Below are 20,373 nucleotides of genomic sequence, written 5' to 3'. Positions count from 1 at the left end.
CAGTCACCCCTCTAGCTGGGTGCCCTATGCCAGAGGTGTGGGCACAGGTGCATGAGCCCTGTGCTCCTACAGTACCCAGGGCCATTCCTGTGCACTGTAAGTGCAGTGATGCCATTAAGAGTATATGGTACTGGGAGACTGGCATTACGAACTCCGCAGCACCATAATGACTACACTGAAGACTGACAAGTTTGGTATCAAACTTCTCAGCACATTAAACCCGCACTGATGCCAGTGTGGGATTTAATGTAAAATGCACCAGAGGGCATCTTAGAGATGCCCTCTGTAACCGTAACCTACAATCCACATCTGGCTGAGTGGCTGCCACACAACAGACCTGTTGCTGGACCCCTGGGTGAGAGAGCCCCCGCTCTCCTGGGCCTGCAACAATGCACATCCTGGGCGAGGTGCTAGGTCTCCTCCCCCAGGATGGACAGGGGGAAGCTTCAAAGGCATGCCGCCTCTGTGAGCTTCTCCAGACCATTTGCTGTACCCAGCAACCAGCCCCCACCAGTCCTGCCCCCCACTCTGGCGGGAAGACTGGCGGGAAAAACTACGTCAGGAAGGGGGGGGTGCCAGCCTGTGCCAACCCCACCCCTCAGGTGGGGGAGACGAGGTGAAGCACGACCCCAGGCTACGGCCATCTTGAAGATGGGGAGCCCTGCCCTTTCACAGCTAGGCTCCTGCCCCCCTCCCACAGGAGAGGAGCATGCTAGGGGGTGTACCCACCCCAGGGCAGGAACCCATTGGTCTCTGTCCTTGCCCTACCTGTAACACCCCTAAATTCAGTATTTAGAGGCTCCGTGAACCTTCCTTCCTCAGATCCCAATATCAAAAGGAAGAAAGGAGATCAGGAAGAAGAAGACCCGCCGTGCAGCTGCTAACAGAACAACTGACTTGGCCCCAGCCCTACCGGCCTGTTGATCCTGGAACCTGCTCCTGCCTAATCCCGGCGACCTCTGCGGACAGCAACCTTGGGACACCCAGAGGACTTGCCTGCCGTGACACTATCGAAGATTGGGACACCCATCAGCAGAGGCTCTGCTGCAACAACCCACCTGGTGCTCACCAGGAAGCTCCGGACCAGCCCACTCTGCAGCAGCCGAGCCCGGGCCGGGCCAACCCGAACCAAGACCACGAGGACGTCCCCCCGGCAGCTGGGACCCGAAGTCCAGTGCCCAAAGACCCTCCTCGACTAACCAGCCGACGCCTGTAGACTCAGAACCAGGGGCCACCCCAACCGCGACCAGCCAAGGGTAAGCTTTTCCGACCCCCAAAGACACCCCTGCACCCGGCACCCCGCGGCCCCCTGTGCCTCCCTTTGGGGTACCTACCTGTGCTCCAGCATCCCAACTTACCTCTCGAAGTGCGGGTCGCCCCTGGAGAGTCTCCGTCCCCAAGCCTGCAGCCTTTGTTCCCTCTTCAAGATCCTCATTGGATAACATTGAGCGCCCAAAGGCTCAAAAGCAACCTGCACCCAGCCGCCCGAGTGCCGCTGGCTGTGACCCCTTTGTCCTATCCTACTTCCCCCCCTTGCCCTGAGCAAGTGACCAGGAGCCCAGCTCCCAGAGCCGCGTGGCATGCTAGCCAGCAGCCACCAACCGAAGGTCCCCTTTCCCTCATTGGATATCATTGGGCCTACCTACCTCTGCACCCGGCCGCCCCGGTGCCGCTGGGACTGAACTAACTGTACTCACCTGACCCTGGAGGACCCCTGAGTCTATACCCAGAACATTACCTTCACCAACCAAGTACTCACCTGGAAACCGGTAACTCACTTACCTGCCATTGGATAACATTGAAAAAACACAGTTGGACAGAATGTAGAACAATGTCATACATTCACCACAGTACAAGGATCTGGGCCTAAATCCATCGTTTTTTTGCACTCCACACCACCCTGGGTTAGAGACTGGCTATATGCAAATCAGCTCTGACCCTGTGCCTCATGGGAACAGTCCAGTCCGAACTACCAAGCCATGTCTTTCCCAGACCGGAATCAAGCATCCAAGGACCGGTTTCTGGCTATCAGCCTTCATCAGCCTAAATAGCTTGACTCCAGTGGTGTGGAGAGCCTGGGACTCACGTCTGAGCATACCCAGCCCACTCGGGGTGAAAATTGCAAAAAACACAGTTGATGGACAGAATGTAGAACAATGCCATACATTCACCCCAGTACAAGGATCTGGGCCTAAATCCATCGGTTTTTTTGCACTCCACACCACCCTGGGTTAGACACTGGATATATGCAAATCAGCTCTGACCCTGTGCCTCATGGGAACAGTCCAGTCCGAACTACCAAGCCATGTCTTTCCCAGACCGGAATCAAGCATCCAAGGACCAGTTTCTGGCTATCAGCCTTCATCAGCCTAAATAGCTTGACTCCAGTGGTGAGGAGAGCCTGGGACTCACGTCTGAGCATACCCAGCCCACTCGGGGTGAAAATTGCACAAAACACAGTTGATGGACAGAATGTAGAACAATGTCATACATTCACCCCAGTACAAGGATCTGGGCCTAAATCCATCGTTTTTTTTGCACTCCACACCACCCTGGGTTAGACACTGGATATATGCAAATCAGCTCTGACCCTGTGCCTCATGGGAACAGTCCAGTCCGAACTACCAAGCCATGTCTTTCCCAGACCGGAATCAAGCATCCAAGGACCAGTTTCTGGCTATCAGCCTTCATCAGCCTAAATAGCTTGACTCCAGTGGTGAGGAGAGCCTGGGACTCACGTCTGAGCATACCCAGCCCACTCGGGGTGAAAATTGCACAAAACACAGTTGATGGACAGAATGTAGAACAATGTCATACATTCACCCCAGTACAAGGATCTGGGCCTAAATCCATCGTTTTTTTTGCACTCCACACCACCCTGGGTTAGACACTGGCTATATGCAAATCAGCTCTGACCCTGTGCCTCATGGGAACAGTCCAGTCCGAACTACCAAGCCATGTCTTTCCCAGACCGGAATCAAGCATCCAAGGACCGGTTTCTGGCTATCAGCCTTCATCAGCCTAAATAGCTTGACTCCAGTGGTGTGGAGAGCCTGGGACTCACGTCTGAGCATACCCAGCCCACTCGGGGTGCAAATTGCAAAAAACACAGTTGATGGACAGAATGTAGAACAATGTCATACATTCACCCCAGTACAAGGATCTGGGCCTAAATCCATTGTTTTTTTGCACTCCACACCACCCTGGGTTAGACACTGGCTATATGCAAATCAGCTCTGACCCTGTGCCTCATGGGAACAGTCCAGTCCGAACTACCAAGCCATGTCTTTCCCAGACCGGAATCAAGCATCCAAGGACCGGTTTCCGGCTATCAGCCTTCATCAGCCTAAATAGCTTGACTCCAGTGGTGTGGAGAGCCTGGGACTCACGTCTGAGCATACCCAGCCCACTCGGGGTGAAAATTGCAAAAAACACAGTTGATGGACAGAATGTAGAACAATGTCATACATTCACCCCAGTACAAGGATCTGGGCCTAAATCCATCGTTTTTTACACTCCACACCACCCTGGGTTAGACACTGGCTATATGCAAATCAGCTCTGACCCTGTGCCTCATGGGAACAGTCCAGTCCGAAATACCAAGCCATGTCTTTCCCAGACCGGAATCAAGCATCCAAGGACCGGTTTCTGGCTATCAGCCTTCATCAGCCTAAATAGCTTGACTCCAGTGGTGTGGAGAGCCTGGGACTCACGTCTGAGCATACCCAGCCCACTCGGGGTATATATAGCCAGTGTCTAACCCAGGGTGGTGTGGAGTGCAAAAAAACGATGGATTTAGGCCCAGATCCTTGTACTGGGGTGAATGTATGACATTGTTCTACATTCTGTCCATCAACTGTGTTTTTTGCAATTTCACCCTGAGTGTGCTGGGTATGCTCAGACGTGAGTCCCAGGCTCTCCACACAACTGGAGTCAAGCTATCCAGGCTGATGAAGGCTGATAGCCAGAAACCGGTCCTTGGATGCTTGATTCCGGTCTGGGAAAGACATGGCTTGGTAGTTCGGACTGGACTGTTCCCATGAGGCACAGGGTCAGAGCTGATTTGCATATAGCCAGTGTCTAACCCAGGGTGGTGTGGAGTGCAAAAAACCGATGGATTTAGGCCCAGATCCTTGTACTGGGGTGAATGTATGACATTGTTCTACATTCTGTCCATCAACTGTGTTTTTTGCAATTGGATAACATTGAGCCATTTTTGACTCGAAACTTTTTTAAGTGTGAAGTTTTGAAAACTGAAAATATTCCTATAAAATCAGCCAAAGTTCGAATTCCAAAGTACTCACCTGTGATCAGGGGAGAAGCCAGTACTGTACCTTTCAGTCCAGTACTAAACCGCAAAAGTAATCCCTAGCGGGTTTACTAGTAATCTGTATTTTCTCCATAGGAACCCATTGTCTGCTTTTCTATGAAATTTCTTCTGTCTACTTTTGAAAACTGCAAATATTCTTTAAAAATCGTCCGAAATCCTGAAACGCAATTACCTACTTGTTTTGAGTTAACCCCCCAGTGCTGGCCCCAGGAGACCAGTGCTGGGTTACAAAAGTAACGCGATCGTACTTTACCTGCAACCTGAATTTCTTCCCATTGAAAAACATTGTCCGATTTACATTGAAAATATTTTAAGTGTGAACTTTTAAAACCGCTTTATATTCATGAAAATTCATCACAGTAACTAAAACGGTTTTGCTAATCTGGGTTCTGCTTAGACCCCAGGACTGAATATAAGATCTGGTCCTGGAACTACCAAAGTAATCCATAAAGTAATCAACTGTACTTATCTGTGAAAAACCCATTGAGCTCAATGCTAGAGTGTGTTTCAGAACTGTGTTGCTCCCCATCTATCCTGTAATTATTGTGTGCACAAACTTTATTGCTCCTTTGCAAAGTATTTACATGAGAGTACTCATAACTTGAAAAGTATATTTTTATAACTGTTGGTTCTAAAAATAAAACAACTATATCTGAGGATGTAACAACAATTGGCCTGGAGTTCAGTTCTTGAGTGTGTGAAACCTTTTGCTGACTGAGTGTGTACAACAAATGCTTTACACTGTCCTCTGGTACTGCCTTACTGCTCGACCAAGCTACCACTTTAGAGTGTAAGGTCAGTTCTGACTTTAACCTCTGTTATACCTCTGGGGTTGGTGGACCTATACACACTGCTTCATTCTAGTCCAGTATATATAGAGCCACTTTCTCACAATTAGCAAGAAAGAGTGCATTGAGCTGTTGACGCATTAACATCTTGATGCAGTGTATGAGTAAACCTTTAATAAATATCTAAAGGGACATGACAGAGCACTGCATCATGGGAGAATGTATCTAGTGTACTTTTGACAATAGTAATGGAGTAGTTTTTATTAAAAAAAATTTAAAAAACACAGTGAGATCAGTAGGTTTGGACTGTGTGGATTGGGAACAAGAGGACGAGCAATAGGATGTTAGGATAGGCGGAACACCATAGAAAATGATGGATGGTTTGTGAGAAAGTGCCATCTTTCTTGCATTGGTATGCCCCCACTTTTTTTCTGAACTGCTGTGCTGCAACTAAAAACCCAATTGGCATCTCTAGCCACCTGCCAGCCCCTAGTAAATGGTACCCTAGGTACCCAGGGAATGGTCACCAGAGAAGACCCCTGAGGGCTGCAGCACTTATTGTGCCACCCTCAGGGGCCCTGTACCCTGGCACCCACACACTGCCTTTGCAGGCTGAGTGCCTAAGTACAGAACTAAACAAAGATTCGACATGGCACACATCCCTGTGTGACATGCCCACAGAACCCACTGCCCTGGCATACTTCAGACACCCATCTAGCTGGGTGCCCTATGCCAGAGGTGTGGGCACAGGTGCATGAGCCCTGTGCCCCTACAGTACCCAGGGCCATTCATGGGCACTGTAAGTGCAGTGATGCATTTAAGAGTATATGGTGCTGGGAGGTTATCACTACGCACTCCACAGCACCATAATGGCTACACTGAAGACTGACAAGTTTGGTACCAAACTTCTCAGCACATTAAACCTGCACTGATGCCAGTGTGGGATTTAATGTAAAATGCACCAGAGGTTATCTTAGAGATGCCCCCTGAAACCCTAACCTACAATCCACGTCTGGGCTGAGTGGCTGCAGAGGCTGCCGCACAGCAGACATGTTGCTGGACCCCTGGATGGAGAGCCCCCTGCTCTCCTGGGCCTGAAACAATGCACATCCTGGGCGAGGCGCTAGGTCTCCTCCCCCAGGATGGGCAGGGGGAAGCTTCAAAGGCATGCCGCCTCTGTGAGCTTCTCCAGACCATTTGCTGCACCCAGCAACCAGCCCCCACCGGTCCTGATCCCCACTCTGGCAGGAAGACTGGCGGGAAAAATTACGTCAGGAAGGGGGGTGTGTCAGCCTGTGCCAACCCCACCCCTCAGGTGGGGGAGACTAGGTGAAGCACGACCCCGGGCTCCGGCCATCTTGTAGATGGGGAGCCCTGCCCAATCACAGCTAGGCTCCTGCCCCCCTCCCACAGGAGAGGAGCAGGCTAGGGGGTGTACCCACCCCAGGGACCTATTGGTCCCTGTCCTTGCCCTACCTGTAATGCCCCTAAATTCAGTATTTAGGGGCTCCCTGAACCTTCCTTCTTTAGATCACGAAATAAAAAAGAAGGAAGAAGATCAAGAGGAGGAAGACCGCCGTGCAGCTTCTAACAGGACGACAACAACTGACTTGGCCCCAGCCCTACCGGCCTGTCGACCCTGGAACCTGCTCCTGCCTAATCCCGGCGGCTCCTGCGGACCGCAACCTTGGGACACCCAGCGGACCTGCCTGCCTTGACCCCCTCCTAAAGATTGGGACTCCCATCAGCAGAGGCTCTGCTGTAACAACCCCCCTGGTGTCAGCCAGGAAGCTCCGGACTAGCCCACTCTGCACCCGCCGAGCCCAACCGAACCAAGACCACGAGGACGTCCCCCCGGCGACTGGGACCCGAAGTCCAGTGCCCAAAGACGCTCCTCGACGAACCAGACGACACCTGCAGACTCGGAACCAGGGGCCACCCCAACTGCGACCAGCTGAGGGTACGCTTTTCCGACACCCAAAGACACCCCTGCACCCAGCGTTCTACAGCCCCCTGTGCCTACCTTTGGGGTACCTACCTGTGCTCCAAGATCCCAACATACCTCTCGAAGTGCTGGTCACCCCTGGAGAGTCTCCGTCCCCGAGCCTGCAGCCTTTGTTCCTTTTTTGACCTTTCCCATTGGATAACATTGAGCGCCCGACGGCTCAAAAGCACCCTGCACCCAGCCGCCCGAGTGCCGCTGGCTGTGCCACCTTTGTCCTGTCCTACTCCTCCCCCTTTGCCCTGAGCAAGTGACCAGGAGCCCAGCTCCCACAGCCGCGTGGCCTGCTAGCCAGCAGCCGCCAACAGGAGGCCCCCTTTCCCTTGTTGGATAACATTGGGCCTAACTACCTCTGCACCCGGCTGCCCCTGTGCTGCTGGGGGTGAACTAACTGTACTTACCTGACCCTCGGGGACCCCATAGTCTATGCCCAGAACCTTAACTTCACCAGCCAAGTACTCACCTGGAAACCGGTAACTCACTCACCTGCCATTGGATAACATTGACTGGTTTGACTCAAAAAATCTTCTCAGTGTGAAGTTTTGGAAACTAAAAATATTAATATAAAATCACTCTATTTCCGAAGTACTGCACCTTTTAGCCCAGTACTGAATCACAAAAGTATTCCTTACCGGGTTTACTAGTAATCTGTATTTTCTCCATAGGAATCCATTGTCTGTTTTTCTATGAAATTTATTCTAAGAGTACACTTTTGAAAACTTGCAATATTCTTTAAAAATCATACGAAATACCGAAACGCAATTACCTACCTGTTTTAAGTTGAGACCCTAGTGCTGGACTTAGGAGCCCAGTTCTGGATTACAATAGTAACGAGATCGTACTTTACCTGCAACCTGAATTTTCTCCCATTGGATAACATTGTCAGATTTTCATTGAAAAGTTTTTAAGTGTGAACTTTAAAACCGCTTTATAGTCATGAAAATTCACTACAGTAACTAAAACGTTTTTACTAAATTGGTTTCAGTTGAGACCCCAGGTCTGAATCTAGGATCTAGTCCTGGAACTACTAAAGTAATCTGTATAGTAATCAACTGTACTTATATGCTGAAAACCCATTGAGCTCAATGCTAAAGTGTGTCTAGAATTGTGTTGCTTCTGCAACTCCTGTACCTATTGTGTTCACAAACTTTATTGCTTCCTTGCAAAGTAATTACATGAGAGTACTCATATCAAGAAAAGTATATTTTTATGCCTGTTTGTTCTAAAAATAAAACAACTATATCTTGATATAAAAACAAATGGCCTGAAGTTCAGTCTTTGAGAGTGTGAAATCCTTTGCTGACTGAGTGTGTACAACAAATGCTTTACACTGTCCTCTGGTACTGCCTTACTGCTCGACCAAGCTACTACTTTTGAGATTAAGGTCAGTCCTGACTTTAACCTCTGTTATACCTCTGGGGTTTGTGGAATCTATACACACTGTCCCTCATTCCGGTCCAGTATATATAGAGCCACTTTCTCATATTGTTCTGCTTCTTTCCTTTCTAGAGCGGTGCCTCGTTTCCCCTGAGCTGCTGCCAGGTGGGGTGAGGTAGTCTCCTCAGAAACTCGAGCTAAGAATAACTGACTGATGCCCTAAGATGGAGCATGATAGCTGGCAACGTTACAGCCACTGTGTCTATAGCATAGATAACACTTTATTTTCTTTTGATTTCTTTAGATTGTAATCTTTCCTATTCTTTCAGATATCTCAATGTATACAAGTGTCTTTGAGGAAGGATTGTACACGCCACAAATCAGGTGATCCGGTTGTATTGTTTTCAACCGTTTCGAGTGTATCTATATTAATCACATTTTTTATCTTCACTTATTGCAGTAGCAAAACAAATTGGTTTGGTGGGTCCTGACGAAGGCACAGGACAGATCGCTGTCCACATGTGCTGAAAATGTTGACCACTTAATAATTTTAGACAGCTATTTGTTGAAACAGTCGTTTGCACTGTTTTTAGTTTGGCTCACGGTGGACAAAAATAAATATTGGGTCTGTTGTGGTTTAATTTTAATCTCACATATCATTGTTGCACTGCATACATTTCCCATACACTCCACTGCTCACATCTGGTAAATTAGATAGTTATCTTCCTTTTGAAATGAAAACATCCTCGGGCTCCTCCACCATTATAATGGAGTTGTAGCCCTTAGATTCACTAAGTTGACTTTCAGAGGAGACCCAGATGATGAAGCATGTCACCATGTCGGTGAGTGATGGGAATCCGGAAATGTAATGAATATTTGTTTTTGTTTCGGCATCTGTATATGGCAGTAGTGGTTTTCAAGAGTAGTATTTAGTGTTCTCCATTACCTTAGACCCTTGGATATTTCTGGTTTGTTTTGTTTGCTATTTCGTGGCAAGATATCCAAGCAGGTCTTTAAACATAGCCTCTGACCCTATTTAAGTTATTTGTGTTATATATCTATATATACTACACCAAAATGAGGTATAGTGTGTATAGAGACCAGGTGGCCCCAGAGGTAGGCAGAGGTTAAAGTTAGACAGAACCTTACTCTCTATTTGTGGTAGAGTGGTCAGGCAGTTAAGCAGTATTATAGGACAGTGTTAAGCATTTGATGTACACACTCAGTCAGCAAATGAATTCACACACTCAATAACTGAACTCTAATTGTGTTTGTATAAAAGCATATACAGTTTTATTTTTAGAACCAAGCAAGCTTGGCACAGGTAAGCAATAAATACTTTTCAATAATAAGTTACTGGATTTAGAACAGTTTGAAAGTGCAATAGAACTTGTACTTTGTTTAATTTACAGGGGATGCAGCAGGTTAAAACACTTAGCAAATACAGTACATTGAAATTAATAGGCTCTCAGTAAATTGCATGTAAGTTACTTTGTACATTACTTTTCTCACTCAGTGCTGGATGCCTGGATTCAGCACTGGAACATTTCCTGTAAACAGGTAAGTAAATACGTTTTGGTTATTTGTGCGATTTTTAAAGAATAGTTTTAGATTTCAACACGCCACACTGGACAAAAAGTGTCAATGTTATCCTATGGGAGGAAAACAGGTTAACGGTTCACAGGTAAGTAAACTACTGTGGGGGGTTAAGGTTCTGGGATTAGACTCGGGTGTCCCCCAGGGTCAGAATGGAACTGTGGTTGCACCCTCAGCGGCACTAGGACGGCAGAGTGTTGAGACCCAATGTTATCCAATGGGGGGACAGGGGGCCTCCAGTTGGTGGCTGCTGGCAAGCAAGCCACTGGGTTGTGGGAGCAAAGCTCCTAGGGTTAAGGTTAGGGCAAATGGAGAAAAAGTAGCACAAAAGGTAAAATGTAAATGTCGGAATTTGTAAAGCGCACAGCTACCTCCACCGGAGGTGTCCCGACGCTATCCGTATACCGCTTAGGAACCCTTCCTGGCTTTCCTGGGAAATGTCCACTCCTGGGCACCCCCCAGGTGCAGCCAGGCATCCCAGCGCTTTTGGGGCCGTTGTGGAGACTAAGCAAGCTATTGCCCAGAGTTGCAGCGTGGGACCCATGATCAGAACAGGCACTGAGGTGAGAATATCCAGTCAGGGGAATTAATGAGCCGGAGACCCGCCGAGGCGGGAATCGAACCCTGGTCCCTGGCCAGAGCTCTGCATCAAGGTCTGCCTGCTCTAACCATTGAGCCACACTTCTCCAGCCACACTTCTCCACTCCAAAAGGTGTACCCTCAGCGGCACTGGGGCAGCTGGGTGCAGAGTGCTGTTTTGACATCAGGTGCCCGGTTTCCTATGGAGAACCTCCGGTTTGCAAAAGCACTGCAGGCAGGGAGACGAAGAAATTCTGGGTGCGACCACCACTCCGAGAGGTAAGTTGGGAAGTTAAGGGTTGGTTCAGCACCTTTGGTTTGGGCACACAAGGCCGTGGGGTGTCGGGTGCAGGGGTGCCTTTTGGGGTCGGATCTTCTTACCAGTTTCGGGTCGCGGTAAGGGGGGCCTTCTGGATTTAGGCTGGAGGCAGGTCAGGGGTCACCGGATCTCGGGTCAGGATCGCCCGGGGGACCTCCTCGTGTTTTTCCACGCAAGCTCGGGCTGGGTTCGGCAGGAGCAGAGTAGGCTGGACTTGCGGTATCTGACCGGAGCCTGAAGCTGCAGTTTGAACAAATCCAGTGTTCACGGGAGAAGCAGGTCTTGGAAGTGAAGGCAGGCATGTCCTCCGGGGTTTTCGAGGTCGCTGGCTGCAGGACACACCGGGATTTCACAGGAGCGGGTTCGAGGGGAGACAGGCAGGTAGGGCTGTGGCCAAGTCAGTGGGTGACGTCCTCTTGTTAGCTGGCTGCGAGGCTGTTCGGTCCTTCTTTTCTTATTCTTGTCATGCTGGATCTGAGAAAACAAGGTTCAGGGTGCCCCCTAAATACTAGATTTAGGGGTGTTACAGGTAGGTAAGGGCAGGGACCAATGGGTCCCCTCCCTGGGGTGGGTACACCCCCTATCGTGCCACCCTCCAGTGGGAGGGGGCAGGAGGATGGGGGTCCCTGGTTGGCTAGGTCCCCCCATCCTCAAGATGGCGGGGACTCAGTTGTGCTTCACCTGGCCTCCCCCACCGGAGGTGTGGAGTTGGCAGATGTGGGCACACCTCTTTACCTCACTTGTTTTTCCCGCTGGTTCTCCCGCCCAAAATGGGGGGGGGGGGGTAGAACCAATGGGAACCAGTTGCTGAAAGCAGCAAATGGTCTGGGGAGGCTCACAAAGGTGGCATGCATTTGAAGCTTCCCCTTCGTGAACCCTGCCCATCCTGGGAGGAGGAGGCTGGGCACCTCGTCCCAGGACGTGTATTGTTTCAGGCCCCCGAAAGCAGGAGGCTCACTTCCCAGGGGTCCAGAAACATGTCAGTTTGTGGCATCCTAAGCAGCCACTTGAAATTGGTAGAGTTTCAGGGGGCATCTCTAAGATGTCCTCTGTTGTGTATTTTACATTAAATCCCGCACTGGCATCAGTGTGGGTTTAATGTGCTGAGAAGTTTGATACCAAACGTCCCAGTCTTCAGTGTAGCCATTATGGTGCTGTGGAGTTCGTAATGACAAACTCCCAGCACCATATACTCTTAATGACAGCACTGCACTTAGTGTCAAGGAATGGACTTAGGCACTCTAGGGGTACAGGTCTCATGCACCTGTACCCTCACCACTGGCATAGGGCACCCAGCTAGATGGGTTACTGATGTATGCCAGGGCAGTGGTTTGTTGGCATGGCCCACAGGGATATGTGCAATGTCGAATCTTCACTTTGTTCTGCAACACAACACACAGCCTGCAAAGGCAGTGTGTGTGTGTGTGTGTGTGTGTGTGTGTCAGGGTACAGAACCTCTAAGGGTGGCACAATAAGTGTTGCAGCCCTTAGAGGCCTTCTCTGGTCACAGTGCCCTGGGTACCTGTGTTACCACTTACCAGGTGCGGACATGTGGCCTGAGATGCCAATTGGGTTTAGGCTTCAATGCAGTTTTTATGGAAGGAACATAGGCCCTGGGTACCTGATTAGCAGGAGCCCAGAGCACACACAGTCAAAGAACATCAGCAAATCAACATAAAGTGGGGGCATATCATGCAAGAAAGAGGGCACTTTCTCACATCTGGCCATTGCTGGGTGCTGCCTTGGGTTGTCACTCTGCATTGTACTTAATTGCTTTGCTTTTGTCATTATAAAAACTGCAATAAATATAGTTTAAAAACAAAAATACACAAAGATTAGCTCAGGATCCCTCACAGCTGTTACATTCAAGGCAGTATGATATTTATTTTTTTGCAGTAAAAACTTCAAAACCAGTCCCATAATTATGGAAGCTATATTTTTTGTAACTTGTATCAAGGTGAGCACTGCATGGGTGAGCAGGGAAACAGATACAGCTTCTAGAATAAGCCAGCCAGTCCTTATTGCACAGGGGATAAAGCACACCAGATCTGTAATCTTGGGGCTAAGCAAATACGTCTGATTTTCAAAGAAAATGCTCATGTGTAACCCAGGAATACAAAAAGCAAACATGGATACAATTGAAGGATTAGTATTAGCATTTGGCAAGCATAGAAATATATGTTGAGATTTTAAAGAGAGGCACATAATATACTTACTTTGCTAATGCACTGAACGAGTGGCTAAAGGACTTTGCTGCCAAGTGGAGAAGCGTCTGCACAAAAACCTCTATTTTCAAGGGGTTGAAGCTAATCCCTTCATCTGAAATTCATTTTAAAAGAGAAATAACATTAACACATAATGGCAACTGAACTTAGATTGTAAAAAAATGTTTGCCATTAAAAATGATATAATGTGGCTTGTTACATTTCATAAAATCTACTACTATCAAACTTGAATGAATATAATGAAATATATACCTCATGTTTGACGAGATGGTACATGCAGGGTATTGCCTGCAAATCTAAATCCGAGACAAATATTTTGTGGTGATTTCCCTACTGGACCTACTTTGGTTCCCCACTTAGTTGTATATTTTAGACATTTTAGGCTGACCGTTTTAGCAACGTTATATTTTTTTTTGCACAATATTATTCTGAGAATACGCAGTACATGCTGCTTGGTTTTTGGAAGCCTTTGTATTCATTTTAATCAGTACACTCAGTAGAAGGCTAGAACACAAGTTATCATGGTGCTTATGTTGTCCGCTAGCTTCTAACATCTAGACAGATCATACATCAGAGCTGTATCTCAGAGTGGTTTATTATATAAATTGTGTCCCATCCTCAGAGTTCAGAGAGAAGCATTCAAGTTTCCACCGTCCTGGGATGAATTGTTATGTTTGGCATGCAGCCCTGTGAACGCCGAGTTTCCATTCTGCAGAGAGGGATTTCCAATCTCCTTCACGCCCATCACCTGGCCAAGTTGTCCAGGTAGGGGGGTTCGGGCTAGTCCAAGATATCGTGCAGAGGGTACACCCACTATGATCTCAGAGTAAAGGTAGCGATAGCTAGAAATACAGATATAGCCCCAATACCGACATTGTTCGAATGTTCATTCTTTTCACCATGTTCATAATGCTGGTTACTCTGAATAGTTTTATCTGCCTAATTGCAGCATATTCCTTCTATGCAAGGTTACGATAGTTTCAATAAATGCATTGAAAACTCTCTTCGTATCTTTCTAGTGTTTTACCATGGGCATGTTTATTTATTTATTTTATTTTGAAAGTTTTATATAGCGCGAACAAGATCTTTGCAGATATCAGAGCGCTTTACAAAGCAGGGAATACCAACAAGACAATGAATAACAGGTCATTAGGTATATCGAAATTATAGGTAGTAAGTGAGATGGGTAGGTACGTGAGGGAGCATAATAGCACAGGTAAATCAATAATGCAAGTAGATGGTCAGGTAAGTGAATCAATAATACAGGTAAAACACATAGTCGTAGGGATCGAGCAGAATAATACAGGAAAAACACATAGTCGTAGGGATCGAGCAGAGTAATACAGATCGGTGCAGAGACTTTACAGATCCACGTTAATAGGTCAAGTGTATTTGGCCATGAGAATAGCTTTTACTTCTTTCTTAAAAAGTGTGATGGAGGAGATGAGCCTGGTTTCAGGAGGGAGTGAGTTCCAGATCCTGGGTGCCATTCCTGAGAAAGAGCATTTATAAGTTTTTTCCTTCCGGAATCTTCGAGGTTTTAGCAGAAGATTGTTTGTGCCTCTAGTGTATCTAGAGCCGCCAGAGATTGACAGCTTCTCAGTGAGGTATCCGGGAGAGCTCAGGTGTACAGCCTTGTGTGTCATGCAGGCGATTTTCAGATGTATTCCGGCTTCAAAAGCCAGCCAGTTCAAGGATTTCAAGTCAGGGGAGATATGAGAGTGCTTTTTTGACCCAGTGATGAGTCTCGCTGCAGCGTTTAGAGAGGCTCTTAGGGGTGCAGTAGTGGTTAACGGGAGACCGCAGAGGGCGATGCTGCCGTATTCAATTCGCGGGATTACTAGTGCTTGTACTGCAGTTTGGAAGTCTTTGGCTGGTAGGAAGGGTTTAAGTTTCCTCAGGGTATTGATTTGGAAGTTCGCTCCCTTAGTAGCCTTGCTGATATGATGCTGCATGTTGAGATTGGAGTCGAGAGTTATGCCTAGAGATTTTGCTGAGTCCACGATGGTGGGTAGGACATTGAGTGCAGTTAGCTGTTTAAGCCAGGTTTGAGTGGTAGAGCTCTTCGCGGGAGGCGAGATCAGAAGGAACTCTGTTTTCAGAGCATTGAGTTTGAGATGATTATTGGCAAGCCAGGATTGGGTGCTTCTGATCGTTGAGTTCAGGAGTAAAATGTCATTGGGGGATTGTAGTTTGAGATATAATTGGGTGTCATCTGCGTACATGTGAAAAAGTACATTGGATGCTTGTAGCAAGGTGGTGAGAGGTTCCATAACTAGGTTGAACAAAGTTGGCGATAGGGAGGATCCTTGGGGGACACCTAACGAAACAGGTATTGGCGAGGACATCAGGTTGTTGCTCTTGAATTTCTGCGACCTGTTGTGTAAGAAGGAGGTGAACCACTTGAGAACAGTCCCAGATAGACCCATTCTTGTGTTCAAAAGTTCGAGTAAGTTCTCATGTTTAACAGTGTCGAATGCTGAGGAGAGATCAAGAAGGATGAGGAGGCAGGTATCATTTTGATCTAGCATTTGTAGGGCGTCGTCAATTATGTGAGTCATAGCAGTTTCAGTACTGTGTCCTGCTCGGAAGCCTGATTGATGAGCGTTGAGGAGATCAAACTGATCAATGTGTTTAGTCAGCTGTAGTTGTGCGCATTTTTCCAATAGTTTGGCGAGAGTGGGAATATTGGTAATGGGACGGTAGTTGTTTAGGTCGGATGGGTCGGCAGTAGGTTTCTTTAGTAAAGGTGTGACTTGTCCAACTTTGAGGGAGTCAGGGATGGATCCTTGTTGGAGCGAGCTGTTGATAATTTTAGTCCACAGTGGAAGGAGCCATGGGGTGAAGTCTTTGACAGCGTTGGCAGGGAGGGGATCCGTGAGGTGATTGGAAGGTTTCAAGGTGCTGAGCAGTTTGCCTATTTCTTCTTCGGAGTAGGTGTCAAAGGATGACCATGTAGCATTGTTTTTTAGTTCGGTGGGTGTTATGCAGTTGGGTGTGGTGTAGAGGCTTGCGTCAATGCGGAGATCCCTCTTTATGTTGTCAGTTTTTTGGGTAAAGAAAGCGGCGAAGTCTTCACAGGAGGGTGCTTTGTCCAAAGTACTGATAGGTTGGGGTTGTTCCTTGGCTTGTGTTCTGATTAGCACAAACAGTTTTCTTGGTCGGTTTTTTGCTTGGTCGAGCTGGAGGCTGAAGAAGTTTGCTTTTGAGCGCTTTATTTTCCTGAAGTAGGCGTTTCTCTTTTTCTTCAGGGTTTTCAGGTGCAGTGCAAACGGAGCTGTTCTTCAGGTGCACTCTGCCATTAGCATGGCTCGTCTATCTTCTTTGAGACTCCCGTCGTACCATGGATTGGATATTTTAGCGGAGACTCTTTTTAGCTGCATGGGAGCAGCCTCATTAATTATTGACGTCATGGCGTTGAGATAGTGGTCAGTCAAGGATTGGACATCTGTAGCGCCCGTAGGAGGGAGCAGGAGGGAGCGGCTGTTCGGGGGTAGGGAGTCTGGGTTGAGTTTTTTCAGGTCTCTTTTCCATATTTTAGGTCTGGAGGATTGAGTCGTGTTGAGTTTGACTTTTTCATTGATGAAGAATGTGACGATATGATGGTCTGACCAGTCACAAGGTTGGATAGATTCAAGTTGAATAGCGTCCTCTTTGGCGATAAGGTCGAGGATAGAACCTTTCTCATGGGTCGGGCTGTTGCATAATTGTGTGAGGTCCAGGGCGTTGAGGAAATTTTTAAGACTATTTACCACCGCATCATTGTGATCGTTCCAGTGGAGGTTGAAGTCACCAAGGTATATTTGGGTGAGCTGTCGTCCGGCGTTAGTTGGAATCATGTCCATGATTTGTTGGGCGAAGGTGAGGTTGTCTATGGGTGGGTGGTAAATGCCGTGAAGAGAGCATATCGGTTTGCCCTCACTGATAATATCGAGGCAAATGTATTCGCAGGAAGTTGAGGAGGGTAGGGAAGGTGCGGAGACTTTCAGAACAGAAAGGTTGTTCCTGTATATGCATGCAATTCCACCACCTATCTTGCCAGACCTGTCAAGCCTAATGATGTGGTAGTTGGGGGGAACCAGAATGTCCATTATAGGTGTAGAAGATTCGGTTAGCCAGGTTTCAGTCAAGATGATTAGGTCAAGGTCCAATGTTAGGATGAGATCGGCGATGGCGGAGGAGTGTCTAGAAGCCGATCTGCAGTTGAGGAGAGTGCATTTGAGACGGGGTGTGTCAGGGGAGGTAGAGGGTACTAGAGAGAGGGGGACTTTTCTAAGGTTATTCGGGACGGAGATTCTGTTGTTTAGTGTGGGGGGTCTACGGGGATTTGAGTGTATCGTGGGAATGGGAAGGTGCGTGGCGGTTGTGTGGTTTAGGGGAGTTGGGTCGTAGGAGCGGAGGAGGGTGAGAGTGTCGAGATCCGAAAGAGGGTTGCATGTGCGACGGGGGTGGTTGTTGCGATTGTGGGCAGGGATCGCGGTCCAATGTGGGCGGCGGGTGCGGTTGTTGCGATTGTGGGCATGGATCGCGGTCCTGTGTGAGGGGTGTAGCTTGGGAGCGTCATCAGGACGGGTGGGGAGCCAGTTGAGAGGGGGGGTGGTGGTGAGTGGGGTGTGTCTGGGGGGTGTGATGAGTAGCTCTTTGATGGTGTGAATGTCTTCTTTGATGGTGTGAATGTCTTCTTTGAACTGGAGGAGGGAGGACATAATCTTGTCCAGCGTGGGATAGGTGTTAGTGCTGGGGGAGGAAGTCATGGGTGAGTGGCTGACCTGGGCATTAGCGTGCGGGTGGGGGGGTGGGTTGGTGTTCATGCAGCTCTCCGTGGTGCCGGCGTACGAGTTGGTGTTAGGGAGGAGAGAGGGTATGGGGGCGATGGGAGTGGATGAAGTACGGAGGAGGTTGGTGGCGTAGAGGAGGGCATTGGTGGCAGGCGGAGAGAGCGGGGTGGAGGTGGAGTGTATGTTGGTGGTGATGGGGGAGCCTGAGGGGTAGTGAGGGCTGAGAGGGGGGGGGGGAATGGTGTTGGAGATGGTCCTGTCGTGGGGAGGGGGAGTTATAATAATAGATGTGGTGTGCTCTGTGTGGTTAATTAGCGGGTGGTAGTGGGGACTGAGAGTAGGGGGGGGACAGAGGGTGGGAATTGTCGTTATGCGTGTCGTTCTGGTGCTGATCTAGGTTAGCGGGATTGTGGGTGAGAGCTGTGGTGTCAGGGGAGAGAGGCGTGGGAGTGGTATGTGTGGGGGTCCAAGTGTTGGTGTTAGGGGGGGCGGCTAGTGTGTGAGGGGGAGAGATTTGGGACTGTGATTGAGGAATGTGGGGTGGTAACAGCAGGTGGGTGGTTGACTAGGGTGCTGGGGGTAGAGGTGAGGTGTGTGTCGTTCTGATGCTGAGCTAGGTTAGAAGGGTTGTGGGTGGGGGCTGAGATGTCAGGAGTGATAGTGCTGGAGGAGATATGGGTGGAGGTCCGGGGCTTGGAAAGGTGCTCTTTGAACTTGGGGAACAGGTTGTCTAGTAGTTCCAGGTTCTTGTCTGTGGATTGAATTAGGACAATCCCGTTATTGTAGATAGTAATGTTGGTTCTGCCAGGGAAGAGTTGGGATGGTGTGATGGAGAGAGTTAGGCCATGAGCCGTTTACCTGGTGGTGGAGACGGTGAGTAGGGTGAGGAACGCTTTTCTCCATTGAGCTCTACGTGAGGTGTAGAAGATGATATCAATGTTCAGGGATCCATTGACCGGTGAGAAGTAGGTGTCGGCAAAGGGGGTTTCAGGCTGGGACCTCAGGAAGTTGTGTTTAAAGCGTTTAGCGGCTTTTTTGGTGAGTGTGGATGGGTAATTTATTCTATATGTGTGCTTGCTGCTGAGATCCATGTTGGGATGGCTGTAGAGGTGGGTATGGGAGGGAGAACGATAATACACATGTGCAAAAGACAACTGTCAACCGTAAGTTACTTAGCACAAAAGTGACACTAGTGAATGGCCAAAAATAACCAAAATATAAGAGGTAGCAATCGGTGCAGTCCAGAAGTAACGGTGAGTGGATGCAGCTTACAAAAATGTACAAGGTATATGAGGTAGCAGCCAGTTAAATGGAGCCAAAGTGACACTAGTGAATAACCAAAAATAACCAGAATGTAGGAGGTAGCATCGGTGTAATCCAGTAATAAAAAGTGAATGTGTGCAGCTTACAAGAATGAGCAAAATATATGAGGTAGCAATCAGTGCATAATAGGGATAGCAGTGAAATGGGTGTAGCTTACAAACTATACAATATACAAATAGGAATAAAATACTAAAGATATACTGGAACCAATATAGGTGCAGACAGAAGGTTACAATAGGCAAGTATGACACTAGTGAGCAACCGGTACAATATGAGGTAGCGATCTGTGCAATACCGGTGAGGAAAAAGTGAGATGGGTGCAGGTTACACAGAGTGTAGAGGTATAATACTGCAATAAAAGGCAGACACTTAATCACACGAAGATTTAAATACAGAGCTATGTAAAGTCTGTGGTAGGTGAGATTGGTCTAGAAAGGCCAGCTCTTAGGGTATGTTCAGATAGTGGGAATGACTAGTCCATGATGGCCGCCAAAGCGAGAGAGAGACCAGACCAAGATGGCCGCCCAAGTAGGGGAGATCGAGACGATAGTCCTCTTTTTGGTGTTGTTGCTTGTAGAGTAGGGGAGTGAAATGGGTGCAGCGTACAGAAATGTACAATATACAAATAGTAGTATAATACTGATGATATGCTGGAACAGAATATAGGTGCAAACAAAAGCTGCTTGAGTCATAAATGACACTAGTAAGCAGCCAAAAATATATGAGATAGCGATCGGTGCACTACAGGTGAGGAAGAAGTGACATAGGTGCAGGGTACAAAAACTGTACAAAATACAGGTAGGAGTACAATACTGCAATAAAAGGCAGACACTTAATCACACATATATGAGGTAGCGATCGGTGCATTACAGGTGAAGAAAAAGTGACATGGGTGCAGGGTACAAAAATGCATAGAATACAAGTAGAAGTACAACAAATGTATAAAATACAAGTAGAAATACAATACTGCAATAAAAGGCAGACACTTAATCACAGTGTTTAGATACAGAGCTATGTAGGTGTGCGGTAGTTGAGATTAGTCTAAAAAGGCCAGTT

The 20,373-nt window shown here is 48.0% G+C and overlaps 1 protein-coding gene across 1 annotated transcript in view; it reads right to left on the bottom strand.

Moving 5' to 3' along the window:
• The window catches only part of NCBP1 (nuclear cap binding protein subunit 1), an 832,716-nt gene that overhangs the window by 357,477 nt on the left and 454,866 nt on the right, over positions 1-20,373 (bottom strand). Inside the window, exon 17 of the mRNA XM_078676323.1 lies at positions 13,208-13,310. Within this exon, the coding sequence (XP_078532449.1) occupies positions 13,208-13,310 (103 nt within the window). The remainder of the gene's footprint in view (positions 1-13,207; positions 13,311-20,373) is intronic.

This window comes from Lissotriton helveticus, chromosome 2_1 (assembly GCF_964261635.1).
Source record: "Lissotriton helveticus chromosome 2_1, aLisHel1.1, whole genome shotgun sequence".
NCBI classification, from domain to species: domain Eukaryota; kingdom Metazoa; phylum Chordata; class Amphibia; order Caudata; family Salamandridae; genus Lissotriton; species Lissotriton helveticus.
The sequence above is the reverse complement of the archived record's forward strand: the minus strand, read 5'-3'. Positions and strand labels throughout refer to the sequence as shown.